General features: G+C 39.5%; 1 protein-coding gene across 1 annotated transcript; it reads right to left on the minus strand.

Moving 5' to 3' along the window:
- Positions 1 to 219: 219 nt before the first annotated feature.
- vdac1 (voltage-dependent anion channel 1) lies at positions 220 to 8,569 on the minus strand. Its single transcript, XM_029519674.1, has 9 exons — positions 8,494 to 8,569; positions 6,290 to 6,359; positions 4,825 to 4,874; positions 4,153 to 4,305; positions 3,967 to 4,019; positions 3,447 to 3,674; positions 2,400 to 2,550; positions 1,744 to 1,801; positions 220 to 1,332 (listed from the first exon to the last, which is right to left on the minus strand). The coding sequence occupies exons 2-9, from the start codon at positions 6,354 to 6,356 to the stop codon at positions 1,241 to 1,243; spliced, it is 852 nt and encodes a 283-aa protein (XP_029375534.1). The 5' UTR covers positions 6,357 to 6,359; positions 8,494 to 8,569; the 3' UTR covers positions 220 to 1,240.
- Between the last annotated feature and the right edge of the window lie 2,478 nt (positions 8,570 to 11,047).

An 11,047-nucleotide genomic window follows, 5' to 3' on the forward strand; every position in this document is an offset into this window, starting at 1 on the left:
TTTTTATGTTATTGAGGTCTTCTAGAATTCAAAGAGAACATAGTAAAAAACAAACCACAGCAGTGGTTACACAAAGTGATGCTGGTAAGTCTGGTGTCATGGCTTGAGATTTTGTGTTTGTGTTGTTTAAAACTTTTCAAATATCTTTGTGCAGGGGTTGCTGTGATAATCACAAGATCCAGACCCTGTGACAAAATAAACAGGGACAAATAGAGTCAGTAACTGGTTCAAGATAATCTTTATTTATTTCAGGGAATGGCAATACTGTCAAATACACTAAGCATGATTCCTATAACCAGTTGTGGAAGACTGCCATTTCCTGTCCTTTGTTTTAATTCTTTTCATTCTCCATCAAAGAAACTCAAACCAGAGAGGTTTAACTGTGCAGGTGATAGATATCCCATGTTTGCTCAACCAGGAAAAACTGACAGGTCTCTGTCTCACTAAGACTTCATAGGTGGATTCAGTGATGCAAGACTGTCAATAAAATAACATTTTTGCTATATGTAACAAAAGACATGATTCACACCAAATGCACAGACACAAAAGACAAGTGAGACAAAAACACAGAATGTTTGCATTGGGGTGTAGTGTCTCTTTGAACTACTGACAGCTGCTTACATCAGCGACAACTAACCCTTCCCACTGTATAATATATGCACACAAACACTTGAGCTCTCCAGTACAAAAGTGACCAAAAAATAATTTCACCCCAGAATCTTTTGAGTGGGGAGTGTTTGCTGGTGCTGCCCACAGCACCACCTGGTGGTATTACTACTCAACTTTACGCCAAGTATGTAAGGCCCATTTTGCATTTTGGGCTAAAGTACCTTTTGCTCTTCCCTTTTATCTGCGTTGGAAAGCAGGGAGACACTGAAATTAAAGTGTGTTGTATGAATGTAGTGAAGTAAAGAGTTAGGCCAACATGAATGTAGTCAAAGCTACTTCTCCCTTGAAAGCTACACAATTCAAGATAAAACTTTGTGTTAAACGGTTGGAGTTTTTTTTCTGAACCGGGCTCTTTATTCTTAAAATATAATGTTCCATTCAAGTGGTCCTTTAAAAGTAGTAGCTCATCAGAGAAACAATTCAACCTTTATGCTGTCTTGGTTCCAGCTGTAGCACATCTAGGGAAACAGGGGTGTTGTGAGGGATAGCTAAATCGATAAAGGATTTGAATTTTTTTTTGGTGGGAATGCATGTGCTCTGGGAGGATTGTGAGAATATCTGTCTGATCCTCCTACGCTTGGAACTCAAGGCCGAGACCAAGCTTGTGACCGCCTGCATTAATGTTCTTGCCATCAAGGAGAGCAGAGAGTGTCAGCTTGATGCCTGTAGAAAGAGATATATTAAGGATACGTAATTCACAAAGGAACTGTGTGTCAATGTATACATAACACATAACTCTCCCAGCATTATATATGATGCCTGTTGAACCATCCCATTCTCAACTGACTCCATCATTTCAAATTTCCTCCCATCCTTAAAATTGAAACCTCATCTTTATGTGATTCTTTACCCTTATGGAGACTCCAGTAATTGTAAAAATCATTTCACTTACAGTTTGCAACTGTTCTTTTTGCATTTCTTCATTACCATGAAAATAAAAAAGATCTTTTTGAATTTAATTGAATTGAATTGCAAAATAGAACAATGATAATTTAAGCTTGTGGTTAAACATTTTTTTAATTCTTGAAGTTGTCCCTAGTACTTAGTAAATGTTGAAATAGCTATTGCACCCACCTGGCTTCAGAGTCTGAGTGTAGCCCAGGCCAACCAGGCTTGAATTGTTCACCTTGGCCTATGTGAGAATCACAGATTAACATAAAAATCATTCAGAGCACACATTTTATATTTATATATATATATATATATATGATGATTCTGAGTATTGCCCGCTCCCAGCTAGAAGTCAACAAGCTTACAAAATGACCTATGATTCATCTGATCTCTGAAACGGATACTGTGATTAAAAAGTGTCGCCACTATAGGGGTTTAACTTCAAGATGGCCTATTGGGAATGCTGTCAATATGTTAATTATAGTTGTTGGAATACATATAACCATTCAGAGCATTTGGCTCTGATGAAAGTTAGATTTAAGGAGTCAATGTAATGTGACAGACTAAGTACAGTAACAGACTACTCCCATTGACCATTTTGGCTTGGATGAGACTGCTGACAGACTCAACTAGGCGTGTTCACATGACCATCTGTTTTTCCAAGTTGGTCAGCGGGGCAATGATACTGACCCAGCAACACTGCACTACACGGAAATATAACTAGTTCTATTGCATATCAGGTTATCTCAAAGGCACCCTGAAGGCATCTCTAAAGCAACAGACTTCTACAATCAGTTTTTCAGGAGAGGGGAAAAAAAAAAAAAAAAAAAACTACTCACAGAGAAGGATGCATCAGGATCAATCTGATACTTGGCAGCAATGCCAAAGCGGGTATTGCTGTTTCCAGCAGTCCAGGCCAGATTGACGGCTGTCTCCAGCTGGTCATTCACCTTCTGGTAGATGGAGCCACCAAACTCAGTGCCATCATTTCTGAGGGAAAACAGGAGATTGTGACAAATGCTGTTTTCCTTTCAGGATATGGTACCTTCTGAACTGGACAAAAACAATCTAATTATGTTCTGTCCATTAAATAAATCATAATTTGTTCCCCATTCGAACACTTACTATTTTAATACTTCAGAACTAACCCTAATTAAACACATTCAATAAGCTGATTCTATGAAAGACATCCTCAGATGGCTATAATCACACTGACATAAGGCCTACATTACACTTCTTCTGACCTGACATCACTGCTTCCACTGTAGACTGAAACAGACAAGCTTGGCAGAGGACACAGTGGGAAATAAGGGTTACACTGTGGCCTGTCCCTTCAAGTCTCTGACTGTCTGGAATTACCTCACTCTGCCATTCACTGAAGCCCTTTGTGAATGCCAACCACTCACTCCATCTCACTTTCAATATAGCAAATCTCATCAGCTGGGTGTAAAAATATCTTGCAGGTACCTGGGTGAGCGGCAGACAGCCAAGTAAGCAGCAAGTTTGTCATCAGAAGAGGACAAAAAAAACTTTGGTCGGCCTTCATATAGTTAAAGTTGATTGGGTAGACAGGCTTTTTAGTCACTTGTTTGAGAATATAAAATTCAACACTTGTTATAAACAATTGTTGATTAAAAACACAGACATACTTATTCTATTTTCACTTACCTGCATGAGAATTTTGGATCAGGGTGGCATCAAAATCCTATTCGTCTCTTTTCTACCTTAAATTTTAATTTAAATGTGCTACATCAACCCACTGCTCTGCATTATGGTATGCTATAAACCAATGAAGACAGGATATATTGTTTCAAGCGTGAATTTCTATGGAAAAGGACAAACACCAAATATGACTTGTGTCAATCTACTGCTTCATGGAGTCTTACACATTTGTATGGAGCTGGAACTCATCAGTCTTGAAACCAACAGCAAAGTTGCTTTGAGTGATCCTGTTCCTGCCAGCCTCGAAGGTCATCTGGTAGCCAGCAAGCCAGCCCTCATAGCCCACCACTGCTGCTCCATGGATGGCCGTACCATTAATGTCATAGTGAACGTCGCAGCCCAGGTTGATATGGTCACACTTGTAGCAGGTCTTGATCTTGCCGCCCTTCTTGCTGAAAAGGTGTAAGATAGAGGGGGGATAGACTATTAATATCTTGATCTTTGCAATATTTCCATTATTTCTCTCTCAGCACAATTACTGGCACAGTTTTTAGAGCAGAGCTCTATCAGCTTTACATAAGAAGATATAACCTAGAGAACAAGCTAAAGCACAAAGGAAATGTTAAAGTGGCTACATAGCTTTCATGCTTCACTAGTATGCACTGTAGTTCTAACATCATGTATACATGAACAGGAAATACTTTACTCTTTATTTCTGACTGAGAGTACGTACGTTATACTTACCCAGTGTTTGGCGAGAAAGAGGAATCAAACGTCAGCTTGAGCCCCTTAGCCAGCTGTGGAAAGGGTAAGAGAGATTTAACAAGTCAGATGATTATGTATTCACAACTTCATATTAGAGATTTCTATAATTTAAAAGTTTTATGCTTGGCTATAATCAGAAATGTAATTTTTAATACCATTACTGACCTGGTCTTCAAGAGTGATCTCTGTCCCCAGAGTGTTGTCGGTGTTCCACTTCTCTGTGAAGGTCAGTCCATGTTCTGCCCACTTGTACTTGGTTTCCAGGGATCCAGCGACCTTACTGGTCTCAGTGTTAGCAGAGCCTGTGCTGGTGAACTCCTACAAATGACAGAATGGGTGTCAAGGCCGTGTAAGTAAGTTAACAACAAATAACCAAAAAAATCAGTTGATGTTTTTCAGCCTTGTTCAGCCTGAGATTTGCTCAGAAGTCCTACAAATGGCACTGTGTTGGGGTTTGTTTTTGTTTGCTTTTTTTTTTTTTTTTGCTCAGATTCATCACCAAGACCAAAGTGTGGTGTAAACATGAAATCTTAAAGGTTTCTGATTGTTCCCTGTTCAAACTGTTCATGGAGAAAAGTCTAGGAATTGATTGTGTCATTGTGGTTGGTTATAATAAATGGTTGTGGGGTTGTGCTTCATTATTACTGTAAAAGTAAATTAAGATATATAATAATCTGCTCAGTCGCTTTTAAACTAGCAGCAACCAATGCATCCGAGCATAGCTTAGGAGATCAAACAACAGGTCTATTGATTTTCAGCCAAAATCCTCTTAAGCTATCATAGCTGCAGTCAGGGGTGGCAAGTCTGATAATCTGATAATGACTGGTGACGACTTACCAGTCCATTCTCGGACTTTGTTTTCAAGTCCAGCTTGATGAGCCCGAATCCTGAAACAGATAACAGTCATAAACTAAATGGTATCTGCATGATAAAAGAATTATTACCAGGCCAATGATAACCACTCTGAAATGACATTATTAGAGTTCAGAAGGATTCTCTTCCTCAGTTATCAGTATTGGGTCAAGATCAAATACAAATTTAAAGCCAAAACGCAAGACTATGCAAATGATTTATTTGATAGAATTATGTTTGGGACCCATTGATTGCTGTCTGTGAAATATTAATTTACCAGCCTCCAGAGCATATTTTAAGTGCTTTAATTGGTGCTGACACTGTGTATTGAGTTGATGTAGATTCTGTGAAAAGGCTCCCTCAAGCCTAAAGCCTCACGCATGTCCCTAACTCAAAATCACATCCATCAATCAAGTGACCAAACCACTCCTCATGGTAAGATTCATCACTCATCCTAACATCAGTAAACCCTCTGAGTCTACCATCACTATTCAGCTTTCATTTAACGCTGCTGTTTCAATCTGACAAAATAGTCCCCAGCTGTACAACTACCTTCATGGCTTTTCTGTATATTAGCTGACTCGAAATGTTCTGTACGACTAGCACCTTTGCCTGCAGTAAAATCTACAGCAATGCCTGTCACTCGTCACTCTCAAACTTACTGAGGTTCAGGTTACAGGATCATATGAATTAGGTTGTTGCAATAACTGGGAGCTGGGTAGATTGAATGGACATCAGTCAGGAACTTCTGGTGCAATAAAACTGTGTATACACAAAACACGGTCCAAGGCCATGCACCCCGACATCCTGTTCTGTACTCCACCTTAATATGTGTGCAAGTGGAAGGCTACAGATGGCACAGTAACTGCTATTAATTTATTTCACTTGGCTAGTGAATATAGTTTTGTATGCAGAGACTGGATTTACCACTCGGTGAACACTATATAGCATGAAGGTACTGCTCTTCCACAGTAGTGGATGATTAACCATAAATATTTCTTAAGTTATGGAAAACAATGTCCTGATTCAGAGAAGCAGTAGTGCTAACAAGATACTACTGCAGGCAGTCGCGAGAGTTTATATTTATGATTTTTGTGGCTGGAGAGGAATTTTGCCAAGACTTTATTTTTGTTATACAATTAAATAAGGGTAATGTGTGCATAATACACAGTGCCCTTTGGAGTGAAAAAGGCAAATTAATCTCTCTGACCTGTGTAAACCAATGTTTTTTGTATGGTCTTTTCTAAACTGTATGCCTCAGTTGTGCTCCCTTAAATCTATTGGGTGTGTCCCAGAGGTCATCATTCAAGTGGAGGTTCATTTTGTGAAGTATTTGACATCTAAGAATCACCTTCATGAAACATTTTTTAACTTTAAATAAAACCCTTGTTTTTTCTTAAGCATACTGCTGTAAAGTTTGACAAAAATTGAGTGAGGATTACTGGCTTACCATATCCCTTTGTGAAAACATCCCTGGCAGACTTTCCGAGGTCAGTGTAGGTGGGAGGTACCGCCATTATCTGCAAAGCAAAAGATGTCAATCAGGGCTAAGATTAGGAACAGGAGTAAGCAAAAATACAACAGCCATCACCGTTTTGCACCCTCTGGGTCACAGCTTTTGGATGGTCAGAGCTCACAGTAATAGTAGACTGAAAGATCAAATTTTGTGTGCCTGGGCATAGAGCAGTCTTGTTGAAAGGGGAAGGGAAAAGCATTTAGGTGTCACGGATAGAGAAATAAAAATGACTTTATTGGCTTACATGAGCCATTCGAATGAACAGTGACCACAGCTGATGCACATCTAGTTTCAAACTTTCATTCTGACAGCATAGAGCCCAGCTTACATGTCCAGTCATTGAGTTTTAAAGGTTTTAAAATTTTTTTTTTTCCATTTTCATCCACTTTTTAATTAGTTCACACCTTTGAAACTGCAGAGTTAAACTTTAAATCAAATCAGATGTTCTAAAGTGAAAGAAGCCAAGGAGGACAATGTCCCAAACAAACTGTTGTGCAAGATGTGCCCATTTTATCATTAGAATAAATGTGATTTCCATTTTTCAACAGTACAGCCTTTATCAGGGAACAGTAGCTGCGCAGACCTATAGATAACATGCATGTTCATAATGATAGTAGACAGAATAGGAATGTGAGCAGTTTATCAGGTGATTAGAAACCTCAGGATGTACAATTACTCAATGAATGTCAAATCCAAAGTGTTTCAGTTGGGAAATGATTTATGCCCCTAAACAACTGCATATACAACAGAAAAATCAAGCAATTATTCTCGTAACAAAAGCACAAAAACTGCACACTTCAACTGAAAATAGATAGATATTTCATTTAAATAGTAAACCAGCAGAGTAACAAAAGTAGCTCTTCAATGACTCAACAGCAATTTGACATGATGTAATATTCCTTCAGTGTACTGCCAGCCCAACAATCCTGTCAAGTCCTTTTCCTTCAGGCCTCCTCACACACCTATCAACAACTCCACCTTTTAGTAGCATCATGTGATCATCACCTCCCCAGGAGCTCTGCTCCTTCTTTCACCTTGTCTAGGTCAAACATTTCCCCACAGCACATGGCACTTTCTTTGCTAACATCTGAAACAGAGCAACACTGGCTCTCTAACATGAAACACCAAGTCTATCCCATAAATGTCCAGAGGCCCATTTCCAAGCTGTTCCCCGTCTGAAAGCAACCAGGAGACTCCGGTCATCGTGGGTGTATGACGGCTATGGGAGAGGCAGTGGACATGTGTCAGGGTTCCGCACTGCCTGTGAACACACACACACACACACACACACACCTTTGCCTGCCCACTAAGCCACCCGCCGCGTGTTTTCTCACGCACAGTGTCGCCGCACCTCTTTCACACATCGATCCGCACAGAGAGGTCAGAGGCCGTGGAGCCCTCACAGTCTCGTCCCTGAGGACTGCGGTGTCCGGGGGTGGGAGGGGGGGGACTGGGTCCTCTAATACCCCCCCAGATGACTTTGAAAGAGGGCATCTGCCCCAGCAGATGGGGGGGGGGGGGGGTGGGCCCTTCAGGAAGTCTCACACTATGCTAAAGCATTGAGGTTAGGAAGCTATCACCGTCCTTCACCACCATTTTAAATCCAGTCCGGTTCAGGGATGTTTCATTTAGAAACAGTCACACGAGGAATCAGTAAAAAAAATGAAAAACTAGAGTCCTGGAGGGTGAAGGCAGCAGGGACCGTCTCCAAGGTGGGTGTGAAGGCAGCATCTCTCTGCCCTCGCTTGCTAACAGATTAGCGTTAGCGGACGATGGAAGCGGACGGCGGACCAATGGACTCCAACATTTGGACAAGTTTACAGCTCAGGAGCCGGTAATGTTTCCAGGAAGGGAGTAAAAGTGCAGAATTAGCACGGTTTACTTGTTTACATCTTATCTGTATCACTCTCAAACACCGTACAGCCAAATGACCGCAGCGCGACAAGTTAGCCATCAAGCTAACGACATTTGGTTTGGCCTAGCATCACTGCTGCATGTCGAGCCGCATCCAGCTCCGGTTTAAAAAAAATAAATAAATCATCTGTAGCTGAGAGAGATAACTCCAGCTCTGGATGTCTGAGACCACAGAAACAACAGAGACAGCGGTGTCACATTTCAGCCGAAGATGAGAAACTCACCCCTGTCTGTTCCTGTCCTGACCGAGGAGGAAGGAGCCTGCCAAGCCGCACAAAGGGAGGAGAGAGCCGGGGAGGAGGGGAGGGGCACCGTCAAAGACACAATGTTCAGCAAATGACCCCCTCCTCCGTGTGGCTGTCGGATCTGACGTCAGCGATAAAGCTAAAGCATGTCCACAATAAAAGATTTGATTTCATAAGGTAAAATGGTGATAGTAAAGCTGTGTTAGGCTGAAATGAAAGAATAGGCCGTTCATGTTAGAGGTGAGAAATAATCCAAAGAGCAGATGTTAATTTACACTGTCCCTTCAGTATACACTGGAATAAATTATGAAGAGGCGAAACAAACAGGTGGTTGACAGTGATTTAAAAAAAAATGCATTGCATAACATTTAATTCAATGATTTCACAGAAGCTTTTACCTGACGTGGCTCACATTTTTAAAAACTTTGTTTCAAATAGAAGCTGTGGAAAATAGTAATAATACAGAGCAGTTTCGTACTTTTCTAACAAAAAAGAAACCTGTTTGACGTTTACTTTCTACGCCTTCATACTCCACAAGGCGTTATTGCACGCGAAATGCTAAAACCTGAGCCGTTTCGCTCCGGAGTACAATCTTTGGTGTGGGTTGAGTCGTACCTTGACGCATGCGCAGTTCACACTGGTTGCACGCCAACTCCCGCAGCATCAGTGCGAAAACGTGCAGTCAGCAGCTGGCTGGAGATCAGCTCTGTACACCTTCACTTCCCATCATGCACCTCACAGGGGAGACATCTCAGCAGCTGTTACATCACATCTGTACAGAAGAGCAGCAGATGGTGACTCTTGTTGTTACGTGATCTAATGCAAAACCTGTTACTATTACAGTTTACTAGTCCTTGGGTTTTTACTTCTTACATTTCAGAGGTAAAAAATTAAGTATTTTAATTTCTAAATACTTGATGGACATAGAGAATAATGGAAAATCAAACCAAGGTAATTTATAAATCAGCACTTTTGACATCTAACCATTTTGCTGTCTATATCACTTGTGTTCTTTTACTTCAGTAAGGTTTTGAATTGACTTGTCCTAGATTATTATTAAGTGCAATGTCTTAATTATGTGAAGGCCATGTGTGCATTAAAGTAAACATTTCCCCTTATAAGGAGATAATGCAGACATGACGTGAGTCATTGTCATGAAGTGAACAAAAGCACTGTGTGATTCCATGAAGAAAAGTTTCATAAGATTTCATTTTATCACTCTGTTAATTTAAGACTGACATAAGTGCCAAGCCATGTGAAAAGAAAGGCAATATATGATATTGATATATATATATTTTTGTCTAATATAAAATTGTGTCTATATGTTTGTGCCCTGATCGTGGATGTGGGGCCCAGCTGTGGAATGTTTTGCACTTTCGTTTAACTTTGTGTGCAGTATTCTGCAGAAACACAGTAGTGCGGTTGAGTTTTGGGATTGCTGCCAAAACCGTGAGGCACTTCCTTTACAATGGGTATAGCTGAAAACAAAAAGCTTCACACCAAAACCATTTCACCCATTTCTCACCATTTGTTTTAATTTTAGTTATTCTATTTGTTCTTTATTTGACTTGCTCTCAACTCTGATATATATATTTTCTTGTCACGCCACAGGTCTGTAAATATCAGTCGTATTTTTTTAGGTTACATACAGATATTGCAATAACATGAAATAAGGCATGCATGATTTAAAATTTGTCACAGAGCTCCCTGATATGAAAACAGATTATGAAAACTCCCTTTATTAGGGAGTCAGGAAAATATAGCAAATTACCTACCAAATGCTTTATGAGTTTATGTTGTTAGAAGTTCAAGATTAAAACCACACTGGAATATCTTTTATATGAGCAGGTCAAACAAGGACAGCAGCAGTCATTTCATTGTAATTGAGTGACTGGAGGCTTCTAAAAGAAAAAAATGTTGCAGCCAGTAGATGTCAGTGTTTGCAACAATCTGAATACAGTCAGCATTGTCAGAGCTGAACTGTATCGCTTTGTAAAATTCAATTTAAATTCAATCTGTCATCCACAGAGTGACTGTGAAACAGTTCGGCAACTTCTTCAATGTGTTTTCACTATTCCTTCTCTGATTGAAATTGTTGCACAATGGGATAGCAAAACCAAATTTTTAATAGATTTATTTAATAAATGTTAAACAATACAAATTAATACAATCAATTGCCACAAAAAGTACTCAATGGTTTTATAAAATATTTTTTTTCTTTGGTATACAAGTTGTTATCATTGACAAAAAATGACTCTTGGTTTGTTTTTGTTTTTTTCTTTCCTGACAATGCACATATTGAACAAAACATTCAGTTTTCACACATTCTATATATCGTAACTTTTTGATTTATTTTATTTTATTTTTTTTTTATTTTAGTTAAAACTCAAACTAATTGATTCAATTAAAATATCTGACTGCAAGTAAATATTCAACTCACAAACATTTGTCAAACACCCTGCATTTACTTACTTTATGGGAAAGGATTAACGCGCAAAACATTTAGTTTATAAGATTAAGTTTGCCTGAGAGA

The sequence above is a fragment of the Echeneis naucrates genome, chromosome 14, assembly GCF_900963305.1.
Source record: "Echeneis naucrates chromosome 14, fEcheNa1.1, whole genome shotgun sequence".
Lineage (NCBI taxonomy): Eukaryota > Metazoa > Chordata > Actinopteri > Carangiformes > Echeneidae > Echeneis > Echeneis naucrates.

Bases quoted from the DNA above. Each gene is read 5' to 3' on its own strand.
- vdac1 (XM_029519674.1), bottom strand. From the start codon at position 6,356: ATGGCGGTACCTCCCACCTACACTGACCTCGGAAAGTCTGCCAGGGAT. The intron at 4,306-4,824 runs GTAAGTCGTCAC...TGTCATTTGTAG, and splicing joins CAAAGTCCGAGAATGGACTG to GAGTTCACCAGCACAGGCTC. The intron at 1,333-1,743 runs GTGGGTGCAATA...CTCTTTCTACAG, and splicing joins CACTCAGACTCTGAAGCCAG to GCATCAAGCTGACACTCTCT.